Below are 23,961 nucleotides of genomic sequence, written 5' to 3' on the forward strand. Positions count from 1 at the left end.
CAAACCCCACCTCTGCCTCTGCACACGAAGTCCACTATTTTCACAGCCACTTTGCCAACACTCAAAGCGTGAGGTGAAAAAGGCACTAACCAGGGTGAAGAATGCAGACACGGGTTCTCCGTTAAAAGACAAGTTGTCAGCAAAAGGGTTTAGATTTCCACATGATAAGCTTGGGAAAGGTATTTCTTCAGGACAAATACAACCACCACGGCTAAGGCTGCACAGATTCTGCCTGTCCCCCTTGCCTATGCCTTTCGACTGCTGCTGGCCTGGCTTCTGCCCTTACAGCCAAGGTTTCCTGTGACATTCAAATCTGCTGTTGCTAAGGATCATTTTCACTGGTTCCTTCCACACTCATGTATTCTGACATAATCTAAAGCAAGCATCACTAGGGGGGTTTAGTCAAAGAAATCTACAGCTAGTTTTATTTTGTAGTGAAAATCTGTACAGCATATTTATTGTCAGCTTATATTTTACATGAAAGGCCTGATTTGGCTTGTCACGAAATAACAGAACCCTGACACTGATTTGAGAATGATTAAAGCCTACAAAAATACCTCACCAGTCCTAGAACTAACTAGACTATAACCCCAGATACTTTTGGAATAATATTTAAAATAAAATGTTTCACAAATGAGCCTCAAGATCTTAAATTAATTTAAATGAATTTGAAATGCATAGCCCAGAGATTTTGTAACTTCATTGAAGGCACAGAATTTATGGCAATATCAGTGAAAACAGAACGTTTTCCAAATAAACACAAGCAGACAAATGATATTAAAAACATTCATGCTGCAGAGTAATACAAAATAAAATATAATATCACCTGGTAAGCTCAAGCAATGATGATTTATATCTTTGAATTAACAAAATTTCTCTGTACATAAGGCTGCAATTTTACAAACTGATATTTAGTTGAACATATTTATAACATAAATTATACACTATGTACAAACCTAGTTCTCCACAGAACTCTTTGTTCAGCATGCTTCAACACAGAAGTGATTTACCAATTTCTAGGAGAGGATGCTAGCTTTTCCTTTAATTTGAATACCAAAACACTTATCAAAACATGAAAAAAAATCCATTTGCTATCACACGGTGCTGTTCTTAAGTCACTTGTTTGTTACCGTAGGGTACAGAAGAGTAGAACCAGTCACAACAATAAATAAATTTGCTTAACATCAACTAAAGACTTAAATTTATGTGATCACACTTTCAACCTGAGTGCTTTTACAAGACTGTAGGATCCATTTATCTTTGCTTTTCTTGACACGTAGATCAAAATTGCAACTACAGGTACTGCTACCGCTGTTACAGAGGAGAATGCAATAATCAGTGGTAACATCTGATCTGGGGTTTCCAATCTTGCTACAAATGGAAACAAAAGGAGAAAGAAGTTGTGTAAAAGTTGATTGAAACAGATATATGTACATCACTGTAAAAGCAGGGTTATTAATGACCTTCATTTGGAACACTATTTCTGTTTTCATGCACAAAGCACATTTCAAAACGTTTTCCTTACATTTTTTCTTTAGTAACTTCATATGACACACTTTAACTCCTAGCCACTCAGACCCATCTGATACCATTTACAGTGAAGAATACCACAAAATTAATGATGAATACAAGAGGAGTACCACATATTTTACCTAGGAAACATTTCGGTTTGCTTCAATCTCCTGGAATCAATGCTTCAAGGGGAAGACCATGTTTAAAAAGCCCATTCTTTAGATATTTTTGTGAACTTTCTCTGGATTAGTCTCACTGTTCATGCATGTGGACACAAGTACAGCCAGGATCCACCTTCTTCTGTCCCTACCCTTAAGGCTACTGCACCAATTTGGGTTAGAGAGAAAATAACATGCACACCGAAGGAGGTTAAAAACAGCTTACTGTCACCAGGTGTTCTATTGTTTGGGTTGATTTGGGGTGAGGTGGTTTTTTTTGGGTTTTGCAGTTCTGTTGTGCAAGGATCAGCCATGAGCTAGCTGTGCTCACCTTGACACAAAATTTACTAGAAAGTACAAGCAAAACATGTTTAAGGCAATAGATCTACCTACCTACAACAGCTACCTCAATTGCTGTGATGTTTTCAACCTTACTGAAAATGTGAAGCAAATATATTCCTATATAATTTTTGTTGACATTGTAGAGTAAAAAGGTTCCATTCACTGATGGCAGAATAATTTCTTCTGATGGACTTTTTTCAGGACCATCTCTGATGGTGTGTTACTGTATGTGCTATGTGTAATAGTTATATTTTCTCCTTCTTTAACATTTTCTGATGGATATACTAACACAGGAATATTTGGGAAGGAACTGAAAAGAAATGCAACGTAGGATTTAGCAGCAAACAGAGGTGAAAACTCCTGAGGTATCAGCAGCTTTTACACACAAAGCACTAATCCAGTTAATGGACCCCCTATAATAGTTGAGCACGTGGCTTTAGACACTGCTCTGCCATTAGCTATCCTTCACACACTGAAGCCAACAGACAGAACACTTTATCAAGTGATGGGTATCTTTTACATTGTATGGAGCCTTTTCTTCTTTCCTTATTTTAAATTCACTGTTTATTTGAGTTCATGAAAGGACACAGACCAACAGACACAGAAACTGATGTCCTCTTTCAGCAGAAGAGAAACAGAAAAGGCAAAGGAAGGATCCTAGAATTGTACTTTTTTCCCACTAGGTTCTGCAATTCTGCATCCTGTTTTCAAAGGTGGAAGTGGAACTATGAAAAATTTTGAAGCAGCAATTATTTTGTGCATCTGCCATTTTGGACAGAAGTTTTCATTAGCACCACAACCCTACCACTTACAACAAGAAGCTGTGCAACTCATCTCAGTTTCTTTAAAGAAAATTAATGCTTAATGAAACTGAAGATGTCACTCTGTCTGCCTAAAACAAATCCTAACATTAACTCTGTATAGTAGTTATTTTAACTAACCTTTGGCAGTGTTGAGACTGCTCTCCCAGCTCATTAATGGAATGCATGTGTATTTTCCTGCACCCTTTAACTGAGCCCTGTCTATGGTATATTTGCCATCTACTGTTTCAAGGGTTGTGAACCCATCACCTATTTTCATTTACAGAGTACTGCGAGCAAGGAATGGTAACACTGTATCACTGCATTGAAAGGGAAATCCAAAGTGTATTTTTTGGTGCAGCTACAAAAATAGTATAGTAAAGAGTAGGGGAGAGAGCTGGATTAGTGGCAGAAGTGATCCCTAAGCAATGCACTGTTGCTGTGCAGTCGACAGAAGCGGCAGGGCTGAAGCAGAGGTGCCTGCTGACTGCTGAAAATGGAACTTCCCTAACCATTGCAGGCTCAAAGGCAGCCTGAAAGAACAGGATACAGAGCTGTAACTCAGAGGAGAACCATGGAGCTGTAATACAGTGCTTCCACAGTTAAGTTTCAGCATGTACCTTCTCTTTGAATCTTTTGTGTGCAGATATACCCTGAGTCCTATTTGGAAGAAAACACAGGCTCTACATACCTTCTTCCTTCTTTACCTGATCATACATTTGCCAGTTGGAAAGAATGGCGAAAGCTCAACTGGCATAAGAACTTTTCATAAGCTATCTGTACTAAGGCAGATTTCACGCTTTGTTGTTTAAAGCTGCCTAAATGACTTTTCTTTAAAGCTTCCTAAATGACTTAATGACATGAGGGACACCTTTTAACTCCACTGACATCAAAGACAGAACTACCCCATTCTTCACAGAAGGAGATCTGGACCTAAAATACACAAAATAAAAAAATTGTTTTCCATCTTGTTCTACAAACCTTGAACAAATAATTCCACAGCTTTTTCTTCCTTGCCAAGTTGGTTATAAGCTTCACATTCGTAAAGCCCCAGATCTTGACTTTTTAAGTTCTGTATAGTTAAAGTTGCATTTTTAATAATTTTCTCCAGCTCCCCAGTGGCTTTCTTTTTCTTCCAAGAGACCACAGGAGATGGATTGCCAGAACTAGTACATTTCATCACCACAGTTTCTCCTTCTTTAACAGCAGTAGCAGGGATAACAGAGATCATTGTATTCTTTGGTCCATCTGAAAGGAAGAGTCCTATAGTTAATCATGACTGGATTTTTCAGAAATGGATCCAACATGTCCTACTGGATGGTAGATTGTCAGCCTCCCAAAGTTAACTTCTTTTTCATTCTCAGGAAAAGTAAAGCACAGTTTCAGAGTTTCCATACAAACCCTCCATAGCCTAAACACACTAACCAGGTACTCTAACCAAGACTGTTAATCAGTTTCTCATTCATTCAGATCCTGACTTAAGACTGTCGTTACATGAAAGATTTCATGACTTTGTTCATCAGCACTGCTCCTTTCTTTGGGAACAGTAGAGGAACAGGCTAATTTTTTGTACTCATAGGGTTTTGTTTAATTTAATAGTTACATTTGTCACAGAAGAATCAACTAATTATTTTTAAATGACTGGGAAAACTTTACATATACTTACATTCCACATTAAGTGTTATTTCACTTTTACTGTTCCCAAACTTATTTTCTGCTACACATTCATAGACTCCTCCATTTAGCAACATCACAGATGGAAGGAGAATGCTCTCTGTGCTGAAAGGCTCCATGTCTGCACTGTCAGATTTTCTCCTTAAAATAATCTTGGGAGGAGGGTTACTCTCAGCATAACATTGTATGGAAACATTTTCTCCTTCTTGAACTGTTGTAGAAGGCTTAATGGAGAGCTCTGTAATGACTGGAGCACCTGCATGACAAAATAAAAGGATGTTATACTACTGCAAAAGTCCTTAAGATGGAGAAGGTTTTAAGACAGCAGGAATTTTGGTTTTGATCCCAGACCCTATCTAAGACTTCTGGCTCTGTTGAAACAGTGGCAATCAATAAAAATAAAAAAAAAAAAATAAAAAAAATTAGTTCTACCATTAAATGACTACTAAACTCATTACTAATGTCTAAAACTAGTTCAAAGAAGGAGAGTGTGGTGTTCCTGTGAAATCACTATGTACATTATATTTCAAGGTAATAACAGTGTGTGTCCCCTCACCACTTCTTAAGATTCTTTTATCCCTTTGAGTGTTGCACTGTGGGAAATGTACAGAGGTATGCATATACAACAGTGCAGACAGAATTAGCTATTGAAAATTAAGCACAGAAAGATAAAGTACAGCCCACAAAGAGCAGTCATAAATTGAAGCTCCATCCTGAATATGTAACAAGGAGGACTCCATAATTTCCTAATTTTTAGTGTTTTGGCATCCTTCAACCTAACAGGCAGCTGCCCGTTAAGTACGGGCTAACACAAATTAAATTCAAGTAGACTGGTACCTTGTATGACAATGTCCACAGTTGCATTCTCTGTTTTATTAGTTACCAGATTAATTACTTCACAGATGTACAGTCCTGAATCATTGAAACGGGCACGGGGAATAGAAAGGACATTGTTTTTTATCAGATACTGAATGCTTTGGTCAGCCAAACGTTTCCTCCAAACTATCTGCGGTGGTGGGTTGCTCTTTGTCACACAAGTGAGTTTTAGAAAGTCTCCCTCCATTGGTGATTTGCCTGGAGATGCAATAATGGTAGTATTTTGTGGACCAACTGTGAAAGAACAAAAGAAAGACAAAATCAGTAAGTAAATTAGCTTCTCTAGAGGTACTCTTCACCGAATACCAAGAAAAAAATTATTAATGTGTATCCCAGTAACATAGTGAAAAAATTTTTCCAGACTTGATGAGACATTTTGCTTGTAGCTTTGAAAGCTAAGCTAGACAAAATGTGTACATTTTTTTATGTTTTTTTCAGTCTCCTTATTGTTTATAACTATAAACTTGGAATTCCTAGGCATACAATTCTAAATTTAAAAACTTTTTTTCATTTTCATGATGTCTTTTTCATTCTGATCTTTACTTTCTGACCAAGCACCAGTGCCCGAGTAAGAGAATGAGGAGTTGCTGAAGCATTGCCTAACTTCTGTCATGAACAACAGTGACTCAGTGACTGCTACTGAATCCAACAGAGTTCAAATTAATACAATAGGTATCTACATAAATAAATCAGATAAGAAGTGCAGAGTTTATTTATAAATTATTTATAGTACACCCTTTGTAAAGCCATTCCACGGAACTTAACATACTTTGTGTGAAAACCCCAGTACAAAAATACTTACAATTTGCATTCAGTTTCTGAGAAGATACCCTCTCTTTGGGTTTAAAGTCCATATAAGGAACTGGTAACTTGGCCACACAGGTAATCTCTTTCCCAATATCTTCAGCCAGGGGAATAAATGAATATGACACAGTTTTGGTCTCTGTGTTTGTGCTGTCATCTCCATAAAAATTTTTTTCATGAAGAACATGTTCCTCTTTCTTTAGTATTATCTCCAGGTGGTCAGAAGGAAACACATCAGGAATTTTACAGATGACAGTGACTGTTTCTCCATCAGCTGAGGATGGGCTGATCTCAATGACAGGATCACTGGGGAAAGCTAAAAGAATAAAATCAGTTTCTTTAGACTAGCAGAGATGAATACTAGAGTCAACATGAGAGCAAGATCCAGACAGCAAACATTTTGAATTCAGAGGTGTTCAGAACATCACATTATATCAACTTTATTACAAGATCTATCTTGATCTGAAGACATACAGGTCTTTTATTTGTACAATTTCTGAAATATGATGACAAAAGATCAAGTAAGATCCAGCAAGGCACCTTGGCAGTGATATAGCTGCAATCCATGCACTGGTATTTTCTTTGTTTTAATAAAAATTTAATAAATAATTTTAAAAAATCTTGTTTTCTCTGCTGGTGGTTTTAGACATCTGAATCATTCCCCTGAGAACTACAAAGGCTTTGATTTTTTTTTCCCTCCAGCTCTATGACTGTATTCAAGGAGCCAAGAATAACTAAGATTAATACATACTACGCTCAGTGCAGAAAGCTAAACAGAACAGGGCTAAGAAAGTGTCCTTCACAGACAGATAAAGGAATCTTACAAGGAAATGTATGTTGAGCTATAGCAGAGTCATTAGCCTAGAATTACAAGTTAGCTACCAACCACAACAATTACAGATTTTTTATAATCATGCACTACTTAAAGAGAATTTTACACTTTTACTTACAGTAAAGCTCAACTTTGACACTCTTCTCTTTTTTCCCTTCCTTATCACAGAAGACAGTACACAGATAATCATGAGAATTCACAACACTGACTGGATCCATAGTCAAGGTAGAGTATGTCCCATAGTTGTTCACTGTTCCTCCAAGGGGGTTGTCCATTTGTGTTCTCCAGGAAAAACTCGGTGATGCACAGCCAGTCGTATTGCACGTGAGTATGAGTATTTCTCCAATCTGGGCAACAATTTTATTAGCAGGTATAATCTCCATTTCAAAAGCTTTAACTACAATAGGGAGAAAACATATAAATTCAGCAGCTTTCTCAGCATTTATTCTTCTATTTCTTCTCATGTTCTACTGTGATATAAGGTTGTTACGTTTCAAGTTTACTTTATAGGTGTGTGGAAGTTAAACTAAAATAACTCATACAGTGGTTTACATCTCCAAAATACACCATAGGCATTGTTATTTTTGTCAAAGGCAATACAGACTCAGATGACTAACAAAGAGTTCTCTTGCATAAAATGGCATAAACCCAATGCTGTGAGTGAACAGAAATGCATTGGAACAGTATAACTTTTTTTTTTATTTTGGTCAGGTGAATCTGGTTCTAAAACCTTGTAACATTTGAGGGGAGAGGGGTAAGATAGCAAGGAAAACTGCAGAAACACTTTCAATAGGACATTTAGTACCAAACTTCACTGATACTGTCAGGAATCACAGTAAAAATCAAACATTCAGTGATATACTGCAGTTGTCTCTTAGACTGTCTTTTAGCAAACTCAGTAAGAAAATGACTGTGTCATTGCAGAGCACAAAGAGCTCAAAATAAGTGTCAAAAAAAGCTTCCTGGCATTTTGACAGAACTACTTAATTGACAGTTGTATTCACTGAAAAGAAAAAGTAACTGGAGCAAAGAGAAATAAAGATCAAACAGTAAATTTTAGGTCAGTTTACACTTAAAAAAGTTAAAAACAAATAAAACAAGCACCATCAACCCCTTTCCCCAACTTACCAGTCCTCAGCACATACAAAATTACTAGCACAGCCTGGCTTGTTCTTCCCATTTGTTTCAACATCTGTAACTGCTGTTACCAGGTAAAGAAATTCAAAACTTTTGCTTTCTGTTTTCTGTGAAGAAGCACAGTGAGATCTTGCTGCTCTGCAACAGTTTATTAGAAGAGCTCTAGCGTGCTCTTTATAAAGGCTCCCCTCGAGCTGGAGTGGGAAATCCCTGGACAGGGAAATCCAGAGCAGGGAGGAAAAGACCCATATCGGGCTGTGCCGGTTGGCTCAGCGCCCTCTGCTGCTTTTGTGAAAGGCCACGGCAATAATAAATATTAACTCTTGTAAATATAGCACATACTACACTTTGAAAGATCAAGTCAAGATCCGATCCTGCAAACAGCTGATAAAATGAAAGCATGGGGGGGGATTCCAAGTTATTGAATGGCACTTTATCTCAGACGTAAAAGTTATTCAATCTTGTTTTCAGTGAAAATATTTTTGTAGGACTGAGTCTTGAGAACACTTTTAACAATGCTCAGCTCTGTAAATAGCATTATGTGACTAAGTATTCCCTTTGAAAACTGTGCTACCAGTTTAAGAGGTGATGTTACTCGTTCCTAAATAATTTTGATCCCTAAAGATGAAGAAATAAGTCAGGTAAGAGAAGTCTGGAGATCTGACTTCATCAGCTTGAATCAGGCTCATACTATTCAAAATGAACTAATAATCCCAACTCCATTTTAAAATGTCCATTACCGATATGCCTCTCAGATCTCTTATGTCCTGTTTATATATAACTGAATTACAGCATAACTTGGGGATTATTTTCAGTATTTGGATGCCAGTGGGTATACAAAGCCAGTTTGGAATATTTCTGAGGACAACTATTACTGCCTAATATAGCAACACTATTATGAAAAAAGTAAACTCACATTTTCAGTGTTTAATTTTCAACTGGAAAATGCTATGAATGCAAGCAATGGATAAAGGTTTCTAGATGTCAGTTGTTTATGTATTCAACTAGTTGTGCAATTCAGGCACTGCAGAGCCATCTGGACAGGCTGGATCAGTGGGAGATGAGGTCAATTGTACGAGGCTCAACAAGGCATGTGCTGGGTCCTGCACTTGGGTCACAACAACCCCAGGCCACACCACAGGCTGGGGGAAGGGTGGCTGGAAAGCTGCTCTGGGGAGAAGGACCTGGGGGTGCTGTTTGACAGTGGCTGAACAGGAGTGGGTAGCGTGCCCAGGTGGCCAAAAAGGTCAATGGCATCCTGGCCTGGATCAGAAATAGTGTGGCCAGCAGGACCAGGGCAGTGCCCACCCCCCTGTGCTTGGCATTGGGGAGGACACACCAGTTTTGGGCCTCTCACTTCAAGAAAGACATTGAGATGCTGGAATGATGAGAGGAAACGGCCTCAGATTGCACCAGGGAAGCTTTAGATTATATATTAGGAAAAAATTTCTTTTACTGAAGGGTGGTTAGACACTGGAATAGACTGTCTAGGAAAGTGGTGGAATAACTGTCCCTGGGAGTGTTCAGAGATGTCTGGATGTGGCACTCGGGGATATGGTTTAGTGCTAAACATGGCACTGCAGGGTTAATGGTTGGACTTGACCTTAGAGGGCTTTTCCAACATAAACAATTCTATGACTCTATATTGGTCAGTTATGAATCACTAAATAAAAGCAGCAAGAAACTGAAAACAAAACATTTATGTTTTTAAAATGTCTCTGGTAAAATCTTTCGGTGTGTAATAGTTTGGACATTTGATGTCTGTGAAATACTCTTATCATATAGCACACTTTATAAACAGCACAGATTCAAATATCTAGTAAGTGAGTGATAACTTGGAAAAATAAAGGTTGAAGTAACAACGGTGTAAATGTTAAAGAAATTTATTTGCTGAAAAGATGGCACTACATCAATATATGTTTTAAGTCAAGCAGATTTTAGATGGTTAATAACCTAATGCTAGCTCCAAAATACCATGTTCAGGTGAAAGTTGTAGCATAGGATGTAAGGGTCCTGCTGGCCTACAGGCACCATGACTTCTTCAGGAACTATTTTTTGTTGTTTTTTACCTGACTGCAGCCAGCCACACCTTTGCACCCTCATCAAAGGACAGCTGGACAGCACAAGCTGCTACAGAAACACACGGGGTAAAACAGGAAGCATCAACCACTCTTTTTCTTCACTCATCATAAACTCATAAACATGAAAGGGAAGTAATGATAGTGGAAAGAGAAAACTGTGATCTCAGCCAGAAAGGATGTCTTCAAAATAATAGTAATTAATAATAAATGAACAAAACACCCCAAGAAAACCCAATTACCCAGTAGACAATAAAACAGGGAAATCTGAAGCATCTAGCAATGCCTAACCAAATTCAATGAAAATGTCACGGTGGATTCTACCATAATATTTTATTTTTATTATCCCCATCATAACTTTTTTCTTGTTAGAGGAGGAGGAAGAACAAAAAAAATCTCCAAAGTCTCAGGAAGCAGAAGCAGAATACTGTTCTGAAAGTAATGCTATCAAATACAAAAATCCAAAATCTATCCAGAATAGGTAAGAATACATTTACAGAACTGGATTTTATTTCACAGAAAAAGGTTTTGTTGAAGAAAAGTACTCTCTCAGTAAAGTTGCAAATAAATACCTTAAAATCAAAGGCAGAGAGAAGCAAGAAATGAAACTCTTCTGCTGGGACTGCTTAAATAATCATAAGCTAAGCTGAAGAAGAAAGGGCAAAATTTCCTTGTTTCTGGGAAATCAGTTTCTAAACAGAAAAAGATATGAACATAGGAGGCCATATCCGCATGCTGAAAAGATTTTAATTAAGTCCTTCATCAGATAACATGAAATAGGAAATAACTCTGATTCAGCTCTCAGTAGATTACACTGGACAGCTGCCATTAACTTTAGTGGAGTTGGATCCTTACCAGAGGGACTTCTATACTGGGTGATCAGACAAATTTAACTCAGACAGTAGACGTAAGAGCAGAGTTACCCAACAAATATTATTAGAGAAAGTACAGATACGCCACAAAATTAAAAAATTTCTTAAGAATTTGCTCTTTGCCCAACTTCAAATGTGAACTTTCTAGGTGTTTTAAAAAGAGTATGTACTTCACTGTTGCTCCTACGAGTCTCAGCACCAACCTCCAAAAAGGGAAGTGGGTACCAAGTTTGCTTTTTTCAGAACTGTCTGTACTGTCTGAAAACAGAGATCAGCTGGCAGGTTTTAGCAGTTTACCTCAAGAGTTCAGATAATCCAGGTTTTTATTCAAGCAGCACAGGGGAGGATGCTGGGGATAAAAACAGAGGATGCATCTACATCCACAGCGAGATAAGTATTATAGGATCAACTGGAAAAAATCCTGACACATGCAGAGCATAATGAAGACTGGAATGAAACAAGTATTACAAGAATAACACTAAAGGCAAAAAAGATTAAAAGAATTAAGCACTGGGACATAAATATATGTTTTTCAATACATCTATTAATCAAAAGAGACTTTTCTCAGGCTTTGATGGACAAAGATTTTAAAACAATTGTGTGTCTCAGAAGGGAGTTTGGAAATACCAAACACATCATTTTTGGCCTGGCATCAGAATACACAAATGTCCTTCAGGAAACTGAAACTTGCATCAGACTTTTCCTGACTGTAAGAAAAGAAACCATTTCAGAACTGTGCTAAGTATTTGCTTTAACTCACACTACTACAGTCCTGTTAAGTACCTATATGATGTACTTACTAGTTTCCTCTTGACAAAAGAGATAAGAAGTTCTCGATGCCTTAATGAATTATTTGAACAAAATGCACATTATCCAACATGTTACTTATCCAACATTTATAACCCTCTTCTTGCATTTTTAATGTACTGCCCTGTCTCCTGGAGGCCACCAGGGGAAAGCTGGAAGGCAAAATCTCTTCTTGCAGAATTTGGGGTCTTAAAACCTTCACCACTGGTTTTGTGATTTATGGCCAAGGACCTACAGCGAGGAGGGCTAATCCTTTTGGCAGAGGAAATTTCAGGAAAAAGAAGGTAGAAGGAAACTCATCTAATTTGACATTCTGTTTCCTGTGTCAGCAATAAAATGCTTCTTGGCACTTGATTCCTTTATCTGCATCTAGAGCTACCATTTGGCATTTCTGCTAAAAATACTCAGTACTGGAATAATAACCTTGGTACAGGATCCCAACACACAAACATAAGCAATATGCTTCTTATTAAAGATCTCTGTGTCCCATCAGACTGAGAGGACAGAATTCTTCTGTGGAAGGCTTGACACTCAGGTGAGAGGATGCAGCAAAGTCTGACTTAACAGTTCTTCAGTCTCGCATCACAGAGGTCTTACAGCAAGTTTATACTTAGATCCCTCACACATCTCAGGAAAGATATCCTTGGGATGCACACTGGGCATCTGAGTAAAGAAAGCCTCTGCCAGAGTTTCTGATGCTTTATGGAAGCAGCTGGGATGAGGAGATTCCACTCTACTCAACGAGTGTCTACAGTATGATCGTGTCTAAGGGACAAGAGCCAGAGCAACGTGCTGTAACTCAAATGAGAACTATTCTCAGAGGGAAAACAGACACGCACCAGCAAACAAGGAATGCTCTTCAGGCACCACATCCAAGGTAATACCTTTAATATGGTCATATCTTGATCACGTAATAGAAAAACATGAACCTGGAGGACATGTATGAACACTGCTGACTACATGGCTCAGATAGCAGGTAATGATCTGCCAGCCTCGACATTTTCAGTTCTCAGCAACCTCCATAGCCTGCTATTTGGGTTATACACTGTCTCCTTCCTCAGTGCCTACTGCTTTCTGGGTCCCAGAACTTCCTGACCCTTTGCTTCTCCTGACTCCCTCCACCTGCTTTCTCATCACCTGACAATAATACAACCTCAGTATAGCCCCAAGAGGGGGAGGAAAGCATCACTGACTCCCTATAATTTTCATCTCCGGCTGGGAAGGATGAGATCTACATGCAGATCTATTTAAAGGGTTGTGTCTGTTTCAGGAATTGTAACTTTGTACCTAACTACAAAAAGAACACCAACGCATTACCCTGTAACCCACATCACACCTTACAATTGTACTCCACATCTAACTTGTCATCTATTGCAAAAAGGAAAAAAAAAAAGAAACATCTGAAGAAAGTTTTATCATCTGCTTCTTTCCCTTTTCTGGAATTTCTTCAATACTGTATATAAAAATAAATGCATCTACTTCCTCATTATCTTTCTCAGGCACCAGGTTCCCAGCTATGACACTTCCTGTTTGGTCAGTCTGGAGGCATCCAGAATCCACAAAGGTGCCAGATAAAATAATACAGAAGTATGGGAACTTGCACACACTACAAACTGGTTAATTTCTTCTACTCAGAGGCATTGTCCATTTCACTTTACAGAAAGAACAAGAAGTTCATCTATTAATAAATAGAAGCTACTAGAGAAAAAAGTCCCTACTCTTTATCTTAGTCTATTGTTGTTGGCAAAAAACAAGCTGTGGAAATTCCAAATTCTATTTCTAAAAAAAAAGAAAGTATGACTGTAGCGGTGCTGAACCTGAAAATGAAACTGTTGAATAGCCTTTAAATCCATATATTTAAAGTGCCAAGTACTGTACTGCAAGTCAAACTTCTTTAGTTTGGATAGCTGAGTTCCTACTCTCTTCACAGTGACATAGGTAAAACAAAAGTTTTCCCACTTGAAATATTATCCAGCGTACTCAAATTCAAATATGAGCCTTGGAGCATTCCAAATTTCTTTGGGAATTCTGAAGTAAGAGTTCAGATCTACTTTTATTTTGATCCAAACACACCAATACATATCAAAAGTCATTTATTCTCACTGGTGCTATATCTTTTTCAGACAAAGCTCATTCAAAATGGTCAGAGTAAAAAAACAGAGTGAGCCAAAGTGCAGACAGGTCAAAGTGCAGATGCTGGTTAGAACCTAGGATATGGTAAGATAAAGCCAGATGAAAACATTTGAAAAGGAATATGACCAAGTTACTGAATTCCCCCAGCATTCCACATGAAATACCAATACCTCATTAAGGCAAGTATTTCTCAGGATCAAAATAAGTTCATCAAGACAGGGGTGGAGAACTTTCTGAAGAAGCTTTGTTATTACTCACCAGTAGCCGCTCTCCAATGCACCTGTGGTTCAGTCACTTCCCTATTTCCCATCTCCTTCCTGTTCTTCAGTCCTTGAGGTACAGGGATGTCCCTAGGGACCAAGAAAGACCGAGGGGAATGATGAGAGCAAGGTCTGTAACAGACCATTTCACCTGGAAGAAATGCAGGACTTGGATTCTTCTAGGCAGGAGAATCCTACTGATAACGGCACTGCTACTAATTGATTATCCTTCAACTTGTCTATCAGAATACATTCTTTTTTCTTTTACAATTGTTCATATTCTGAAGAACCACATTCAGCTTTATAGATATTATTTTTGCTGCCTTGTGTTACAGAAATGTTATCTTTGTAGTCCTAAGGTGGACTGGTTCGCTAACAGGTAGAAATATTACACAGATATCAGAAAGGAATTAAATGACTTAACACTGCATGATTCAAGACTCATAATTTTTAAATCTTCCATATGGGTAAGAATTACAGGAATTGCACAGTTTCATTATTTTGGTTTGTTGGGTTTTTTTTAAAGACACTTTCTTTTACCTACATATTGTCATTTTTCCCTCTCTGAAAGTGGACTGAAAGTTCTAAAGAAAATGACCCTCCAAATAGAAACAAGAGGGAATTAACCAATTTTTACTCCCATCAAGCCAAAATGACAAGTATCCAAGAGAAAGCATTTTGCAGTACAAAATATGTGTGTGATTTTGTGTATGTACACATACTGATAAACAAAGTGACACTTGAAACCAGCTGGAAATCTATTAGGGATCTGGCACTTTCCTTTCTCTCTTAAATGTGCTCTACCCTAAATCAAAAACATGATGTTTCTTTACTTAGACTACTTCTCTCTTTCCTTTCTTTCCCCAGACAGTTAAGTATCATCTTAACTGCTCCATTTGTTAACACTTTCATGAAGGAATATGCCAAAGTAGGAGTGGCTAAGTGATAAAAACCATGAGCAGCTGAATTTTTCTGGACAGGCAAGGGTAAGAAAGATGCGAGTTACTGGAATTTATTCCCCCTTCCCAGACAATTACTTGGCTAGGCATCAAAGCCCCAGTCCTTGTAGTCTGATACAGACAATGGAGCAAGAATGACTTTCATAGCTGTGTCACCCTCTATCACAGACCATGTTACTCTCTAGTGATAAGAGAGGCAACTTGAAAAATGTGACATGTTTGAAACTGCTGACAGGCATGACAAAGGTCTGTGCTGAATTAGTATGAGAAATATTTGACTGCCAACATTCCAATGCTTCTTAGCCAAGAAACCCTCCTGAAATTTCCCAAGAATTGTATTTGAATACCAAATCATATGTAACAGATGGTTTAATGACCCTTGTGGTTGGCTAAGTTTTGCCTCACTTTGACTCAGTTTCTGACTATAGTAAGCTCCACACCATGAAGAACAGATATTGGTAGCTCTCTTTCAAAAGCTCAGCTCCAGACCAATGCTCTGCCAACGCTCTGTTCTGGCTGAGGTTCTCTCTGTGCTGAATGAAATCACTATTGACTAAGCCACACGACCATGCAGCTACTGCGAGGGAGTTCACTTGGAAGCTGCGACATCCTAAAGGGAAAGAAAACAATTCTGTGCAGTGGACAGTTTCTAAAAGATAAGGAAGGTGTAAATGTTGTGTATGCAGTGCTGAATCCTTTTGTGGATCAAGGATCAAATCCAGTTAAGCTCTGGTAGGCTCAGGAGCTTGAGATTAGTCTTACCTCCGTAACATCTTTCTCTATGCAGGAGTATCAAGCACGGTGACTTGGTACCTGCAAGACCAACAGGATGAAGGCGCAGGAATTTCCAGAGACGTGTGAGGGTGAATTCATTAAGATTTTAAGTAAATTATCTAACACTGCGTTTCCTAGATTATCTGAATATAATACAGTTATCTCACACTGAAAAGAAACACACTCTAGTAATTCTTTATTACTGATAAAAATTGCTTGATAGAAAACTATCAGCCTATAAGTGATTTCTTATTATACTGATTCATCTGTTATGGCACCAATATCTAGCTTCTGACTTTGCTTTTCTTGTACTTTCAGCTGTCTTGTGCTATAACTCTATTGAATGTTATGTCAAGAGATTTTCATTCTACCTCTAAGGTAAATACATGGATCCAGTTGTAGCTTATGGTTTCACAGAATGTGCCATTACTTATCAAATATATTCTGTCAACAATTTAGGATCTAAGATAATTTAAGAAAAATTGTTTCCCTTTATCATGTATACTGTATTTCTGAATTGTAATGTTTATTTTAAATTTATTTTATATGCAATTTATTAATTGAAAAATTTATAAATAAAATTTATTTTTAAAGATTGCCAGAAGGTTTGCATGTTTAACACAATGGAGGACAAATTTTTAGGTGAAGTCTATAGTACAGAATGATTACAAGAATGTACAGAAATTTATTACAAGGTTGAGAAGTGAGCAGTGTGTTTAAAAATCCATAACTAACCAGGGCAAAGCAGTTAAAAAACTGATGATTCTGCATAACATTCTTTGTCAAGTTAGTTTTGTTTCTGTGAATTATCTGTAAACTTACCTCAATCTTTTATTTTCTTATTCTTCTCAATAAAATTTATTGTTTCAAAGAATGCATTTCGTATTATGGCATTCACCTGGTTTTGTCAGGGCTTGTATTGTACAATGCGCCATTCAAGATTCGGTTTATCCTTCCGAAGCTTTCTTAGATGGAAAATCCTAAGACAAAAACTCAGACAACCAAGTTAGTGTTTTCACTGACAGACACAATTATCTATTAGACCCGACTGTGAATAGCACTCTCCTGGAACTCAGATGTAAAGCAAACCATTGTGAATAACTGGAAATCCTGTCATGATCTCATTAGAAGAAATAGGGACATGAAACCAAGCAAGAAGTTGTCTGTGATTTCTTGGTAATCTCATGATAACCAAGTTACAACAATTTACAGTTGCAACAATTTCAGGGTAACTCCTTAAGGTCACTGAAGGTTAAATAGAACACAAGCCTAACTTGATATGGGATTGAGAACTTCCAGTTTCATCTCGGCTGTATGTGCTCCCTGTGTCTCAAAAGCGAAATGTTTACACTGTTCAGAGAGCTCTCTCAAGCACATGGAATGTCAAGAGCCTGGAGTGAAAGCAAGTATAGGCTGCATTGTCACATCTGGGTTTACAACACACAGAAGTGTTCAGGAACAGTGACAGCAGCTTTGTGCTTCCCACAGGAGTATGCAGGAATTACCCAGGAGCCCCAGGCAGCTTCAGGATCTTGCTGTTGAAGAGAAATGAAATCTACCATTCCTGTCAATATAACAGTGCTTTACACAGAAATATATTTCACAGGCTCTTCTCGGAGAAACTTACCACTCAAGGTATGTGTGAATGTCAGCCCCTGGCACTAATCTCTTGGTAAAATTTCCAGGGTTCACATTATGAGAGGCTATTCAAAAGAGCAGTAAAACAAATGCTTTCAAAAACCATAAGTTCTTCTTATGCTAAAATTAAAACCTTTCCTGACAAATCAGGAATCACTTAGAGTTGCTTCACAGAACACAATAAATAATGCAAATAGATAAAAGAACAAAAAATGGAAAAAAATGGAAAACAGGAAATAGATATTAAAGAAAATTCTGGAAACATTATTAAATAGTACTGTCTTCAATATCTCATGTAATTTAGTAAAACTGGTTTGTCTTATCAAGTAGTTCAAATAAAACAACAAAGGGTCCTACCACATACAGTTCAGATAAAACCTACTATAGAGAATATTCTTATTCTCTTATTTACATATATTATAAAATACATTACATATTTTGTATTGGAGGTTACCCTTTTTAACTTCTTACACCAAAAGGAAACTTTTTCATACATCAGTTCTGCTGCTGCTGTTTCTCCCTTATGTTTTGAACTCTTTGCTTATTATCTTTTCCATCATTATATTAAAAGAAAGGCAAACTCTGCACCAAAATTTTGACATAAAGGTCTGCTTTTGCAAGAGGAAGAGGGTTTTTCCAGTCAATTCAATATTCCTCTGAATCCTGGTAAGAATCACAGAAAGCAGGCCAGAGGCTAGCTAGTACTCCCGATCTCACTCTGATTCCCCATCTCCAGCATTTCAGAATCAAACCCTGCTTGGATGTGCTCATCAGTGTAGTTGTTATAAGGAGACAGAGATGGACAGACAATGTATCCAGACTTTGACACTCCACTAAGGCTTTGGTTAAGCAAATGTAGATTTTTATCAGAATATATAAACACCTGCAGTGGACCAGTCAGACTTTTTTCAAGCCAGAATCTCATCTCTGAAACTGGCCAAAAGTAGATGAAAAGATAAAAGCTTGAGAATGATGGAAGCACAAGTGGTACAGTTCCCTACAGAGCGACTCAGAGAGAGGGTCTCTTTGCACTGAATCTGGGTTTTTGAGAGCATAATTCAATACAAGGATATATAAGTAAGTGGAAAGAAATAGCTAAGAGCTTTGGAAATACAAATTTACTGACATGCATTTCTAAAGGTTGTAGCCTTTGAAAATCTTATCCTAAACAACACAGAAAAATAGAAATTAATAGTATTAACTAACACTAGTTCAGTTAGAAGTCGGGAATCACCTGCTCTGTTCTGCCAATCTAAAAACAACTCTGCTGCTTTATACACCTCTCCTCTGCACTACTACTGCAAAATCTTTTTCTCCATGCAACTGCAAAATAATCATCTCAGTCATTCCTGAGTCTAGAATGCCACTGAACTTTATCAAACCAGCTCTTCTGAGCATCCCAGTTTTGCACAGAGACTCTGTCAAACTTCTGAATTGTGCAACAGCAGCTGCTGCCTGCACACTGCGTTACAGGCCATCTCACAGCCCCGTCAGCCCATCTGGGCTGCCTCGCCATCCGCTGACTTTGCAGAACAACTGTTACAAAGCTGCCTGTTGGCACCTGCCTCTAAAACTTTCCTTCAATTAATCATGTCCACTTCTTACTTAGGTTTTCATTCTGGCTTAGTCTAAAGCCCAATGGACTAGAACAGAGAATCTTCTGGATATACTATGAGACTTTGCATTGTCCTCTTCAGCTGTGTAAGGTCTTACCTTTCTCAACATTGAAAGCATCACATTTACTACTGCTGCAGATTGGAATGACTCAGAGGCTAAAAAGTGACTTTGTTGACAAGGATTGGTGCAACTGAAGTCACGAGGAATATGATTCTGAAGTACTTTATAGATGAGTTCCTGCTATGCCTCACCACTCAGCCCAGGGCTCAAGCACCAAGCTTGGCTGTAGCTCAGAAGGCTCTTTGCCATAGTACGAAAATGTGCGAATTTTATCAGAAAGAATAAACATCTTTACCTAGAGAGTAGACACTGGCTTTGCAACACAACCCAAAGATCATTTCAAAATGATCTCAAAATGTAAATATGTTTCAAATGAAATATATGAAATTGTAAATCTCTAATGCATATAGTCAAAATCACTATTTTCTGTCGATTTTCTTTGCATTCTTCTCCCGGAAGAAAGTTGGCATTTACCATCCTAGTAGCATCTACTATCACTCTTTAAACATTTCTCAATTTTAGCAGGAAAATCTCCACCAAGTAAACGACAGATGAAAATTTTCTATGGCTTCAGTCCTTTTCAAAATCCCAGTGTCACATAAGGGATAAAGAAAGAAACAGGATATCCAAGTAAAATATACAAAAATAGGAAGAAGGTTGTTTACGAAATGGCAACCAGAGTCCTGACATATACAAGATTCTCATTGTTTTTTCCTTTGCCATAAGTTTTCTGACCCTTCTGTTTTGCCTTTTTTTTTTTTTCATCAGCTTTTTCTATCACTATGGCAAAGGCAAATATCCTCTGGAAGGAAGACCATCTTCCCTCCTCCACACTTCTTCCTGGCCAGAGAAGAAAGAACATCAATTTATTGTCCTGACAAAGTTGGCCACCTGGACACCCATCATTCTCAGGGCAGAAGTGCAAGACTAGAGCATTCTCTGGCAAAATCTGCCTGAGGATCGGATCATTTGCCACATCAGCAACATTTACGGTCAGTGCAGTGTGTAACTCACAGCTACAGCCAACAGCAGTTGCTTGAGCGGAAGACGAAGACTGCACATCCTGGGCCAAGTTCATCCTGCAGTGCCTCAAATAACGTCGTTTTTGCCGAGAATATTATGGTCCCTTACTTGAGGCACAACTTCCTCCTTCAGCTTGCCTTACCTTACTCCAAAGATTATTCCTTCAACAGTGAAAAACTACAAATTATTTTAAAGTCAAAACTAGATGCAAAATGAACAAGGCATAAAAAGACTGGTAAATACTGGAGCATATAAGTTTGGATTTGAGCATTTTGTCTCTGAAAACAGCAAGAAACTTCCTGAAAGTTTCCCAGCTACAAATTATCATATAATCAGACAGTATCAGTTTGAGAAATCAAAACCTACTTAATTCAAGGAAATGGGAAACATTTGACTGGAAATGAGAGGAATTCTCACTCATTAAAGCACAGTTCTTGCTAATCTTCAGTTAAGAAAAGTAATCCTCCTCATTTAATTATGCTGCAATATTTATAACACTGGAACTGCTTGTATTTAGTCTGTGGCCTTTCTATTTGACTTTTAGTAGAAATAAGTTATAGAAAGACAGAAGAAAAAATATTTTTAAAAAAGGAATTTAAGGTTAACAATGGTCTAGAAGTTAAAATCATTGCCATGTAAAAACTGGTTTTTTATTTTTATACATTCCACCCAGTTGTAGGAATTAAATCAGTTTTACTGAACTTCACTGTGTGAGTTGACATATAGACACCTACAGATATCCTACATTTCAGTTTTTATATCTGCAGTTTAACCCCATTCTGTTATGTCCCTTTGAAAGGATATTCTGTCCCAGTTGCATTTTAAAACTCCTTACAACACAAAACTTTATGGCCTAAACTTAAAACACATAAATGCTCTGTGCTCTGTAAAACGTATCCAGACATATCAATATAGTAAGTTATTAATATCTACATGACATATAGACTAAGTAAAGGAGAAAACACATATCTGATTCTCAACATAGTATAATTCTTTTTCTAAAAAGTTTTTCCTTAGTGATTTATGTATATACTGCAGGCTACTCCTGAAACTGCCTTCTATAATCAATCTTTATTAAAGATACATAAAACAAAAATTTGTTTATAGTGCCACAGAGGTACTATATCTGCATCTATTTTGTCAGCATGAAGAAACTCTATAATAAGAAGATTCATTTCAACAATGAACTTATTAGTCCCATTCTTCGTAAGACAGGGAATTTATATCTTAAATTATCTCATGTTTTTCTCGTTTTGCCAGTATCACCAAGTTGTTTGTACATGTACAAGTGAAGGCCAAGGACCACTGTTTCTGATGGAAACTGCCATTTGACCTGTCTAGCAAGCTCAAAGGCAATGTTGCTGCTATTCAAACTGTGATGGAAAACACTCACTGTGAATGACCTCTGCAGCAATGGTAAAGACTTAACTGCAGGAGCAAAGGGAGAAGAAATACTACAATATTCCAAGTTCTATTGGAATCCTGCTAGGTTAGCTCAAATGTTAAACCTACGTATCTACATGGTGAATTACATCTATCTACAGAAGTATTATGTTCTCTACAGGGCACATAAAATACAAGCAAATAGAGAAATCAATCTCAGTTTCAGTTTCCTTCAAAAAATGGTTGAAAAACATTTTCTAGTTAAAACCAGTGAATATTCACCCATATCTTGTATGATTTTGACATAACTGCCATGTGAGTTCTCTAACAGAGCACAGAACTAATCTCCCTGATGCAGCTGCACAATTGCTTTCAATATCCTGGTTGGCTTTTTTTAACCTGTGTAATACATTTAATTTCCTATCCTATTAATCTAGATTTTTTTTTTTTAGTTTCTATTTTAGTCATATTTTTATAAATGTCTATCAACATTTTTATGTACTAAAGCATCAGAATTAATAATAACAATAACAATAGCAGCAATAACAATAATAATCGCAGACATAGCATTACTTTGGGGAAAAAAAATGAAGGCAGTTGAGAGAGACTATTTTTTTTATTTACTTCTCTAGAGAAATATGTGACCAGAGTGAGCTGGCCACAAAAACATCCATGAAATTTTCTTAATGCGGGCCTTGCAAATCTTGCCATCCATCAGGCATTGCAAGTTCTTTATTTGCAATGATTTCAGAAAGTTATCTGCAAGAATTAGCACTAGCCATTGAATTTTGATTCTTTTGGACCAACGCAAGGAGGATAGAGCCTTATCTTCCTTTGGAAGGATTTCAAAATTATGAATGACTGCCAAGACAAGCAGCCTTTGCTAGGAAAAGTAATGTTAAAACAATGCAATAGGTCACTGGAAATTTCCCTCTAAATTTTTTTATACACAGCATTTTGGGGAGCAGAGGGGAGGTAGGGCCTTCCATTCAGAACAATAAACCCCAACTATGTCACAGAAAACATAGGCATTTCACACAATTACACTAAAGAACAGTAGGTGCTTTTGGAGTCTCCACCCTGAAACAGTTTCCTGTTTTTCAAAAGCTCAGCTACTCACGCTAAATGACAAAAGATTCACTTTGATACAGCTCATCTCACTACAGCCCCTGTGCCCTGTCTGTAAATCTCAGTCACTGAACTGAAGCTTTCACACAGCTGGGAGGTCTGTGCGAACTGACCACCCTTACATGCCAGACTACAACCTGATGTAACTTTCCTTGCAATGAGAATCTGCATTCTCATTTTCACTGTGGGGTACCTCACGTTTCTCAGATGCAACAGTAATAATTAAAAGCCTTAAAAATACCCCAAAAAAGGGAAAATTGAACCGCTGAACTAAACTCATCGCGCAGTTCATACAGCTACAGGGTTAGTTTTAGAGTTCAGAAACGCTCATTAAAACCATAAAGATACATTTACAGAAACACAGCTTCACAGGATAAAAGCAATTAGTCATGGATCAAATACTGTTAATAAAATGGAAGTGCTTTGTACTTCCAAACTTGTTCTAGTGAAGATGACTATTGATCAAAACACTTTCTTAGAAACTCCCACATCAATAGCTATATGTAGAAACAAAAAAAAATTACATAGTCAAATCTGTATTGACATCATTTAATTAAACAAAATCCATCTCAGGGTCCCTTTCAAAGTGTATCTCCTGTACTAGCCCATTTTCTCTCTTTGATAAAAAAGAATGAGTCAGGCTTTTAAGAAACCTGGTGAGTAGATGCTTAGGAAGTACTGCCCATCCTAAGTTGTATCTAAGCTCTTAACATACTTCTAAATTATTTCAGATTTTTTTTCAGGTAAAATATGAATAATGCTTAAAAGAATTTCTCTAGAATTTCTCAATTTGACTAGTCCATCTTTTTTTCCTGACACCTCATGCAATAGTTTTCGAAGTACAGGTTGCAACAGCATGAAACCTGCTTAGACCTGTCCTGCTGCTTTACTGTCCTGATCTGATTCTAAGACTTTAATGAACTGCCCCCTCCAAAAACAAAACAAAAAAACTGATCAGGAAATAAAGCCTTGCCAGTCCCACTCATTGTCTTTACAGTTGATGAGTTAAGGCAGGTTGATGGGAAATACTGTATTTTCCTATAAAGCCTTTTTGGCTTGGAGATATTGTCTGTCAATTAAGACTATTTTGAAAA

The 23,961-nt window shown here is 37.5% G+C and overlaps 1 protein-coding gene across 3 annotated transcripts; it reads right to left on the minus strand.

Annotated features, from left to right (window-relative positions):
- Nucleotides 1–689: 689 nt before the first annotated feature.
- Nucleotides 690–22,201, minus strand: VCAM1 (vascular cell adhesion molecule 1). 3 transcript variants are annotated; one of them, XM_050306803.1, is made up of 9 exons: nt 16,841–22,201; nt 16,007–16,057; nt 14,284–14,375; nt 7,117–7,395; nt 6,165–6,482; nt 5,324–5,596; nt 4,479–4,742; nt 3,794–4,060; nt 690–1,371 (listed from the first exon to the last, which is right to left on the minus strand). In XM_050306803.1, exons 2-9 carry the CDS (start codon nt 16,015–16,017, stop codon nt 1,211–1,213), a joined length of 1,665 nt encoding a protein of 554 aa, XP_050162760.1. In that variant the 5' UTR covers nt 16,018–16,057; nt 16,841–22,201; the 3' UTR covers nt 690–1,210. The 3 variants fall into 3 exon arrangements, with proteins under 3 accessions (XP_050162760.1, XP_050162759.1, XP_050162761.1); XM_050306802.1 differs by lacking the exons at nt 16,007–16,057; nt 16,841–22,201 and having other exon boundaries at nt 14,284–16,000; XM_050306804.1 differs by lacking the exons at nt 14,284–14,375; nt 16,007–16,057; nt 16,841–22,201 and adding an exon at nt 8,127–8,333.
- Between the last annotated feature and the right edge of the window lie 1,760 nt (nt 22,202–23,961).

Source organism: Myiozetetes cayanensis, unplaced genomic scaffold, assembly GCF_022539395.1.
Source record: "Myiozetetes cayanensis isolate MyiCay16 unplaced genomic scaffold, myiCay2020 scf12, whole genome shotgun sequence".
Lineage (NCBI taxonomy): Eukaryota > Metazoa > Chordata > Aves > Passeriformes > Tyrannidae > Myiozetetes > Myiozetetes cayanensis.

Excerpts from the sequence above, each read along its gene's own strand:
- VCAM1 (XM_050306802.1), bottom strand. The coding sequence starts at position 14,431 with ATGGTCTGTTACAGACCTTGCTCTCATCATTCCCCTCGGTCTTTCTTG. Across the intron at positions 7,396-14,283 it reads GCATTGGAGAGCGGCTACTG|TTAAAGCTTTTGAAATGGAG; the intron begins GTGAGTAATAAC and ends TCCCTATTGTAG. Across the intron at positions 4,061-4,478 it reads AATAACACTTAATGTGGAAT|ATGGACCAAAGAATACAATG; the intron begins GTAAGTATATGT and ends TCTTCCTTTCAG.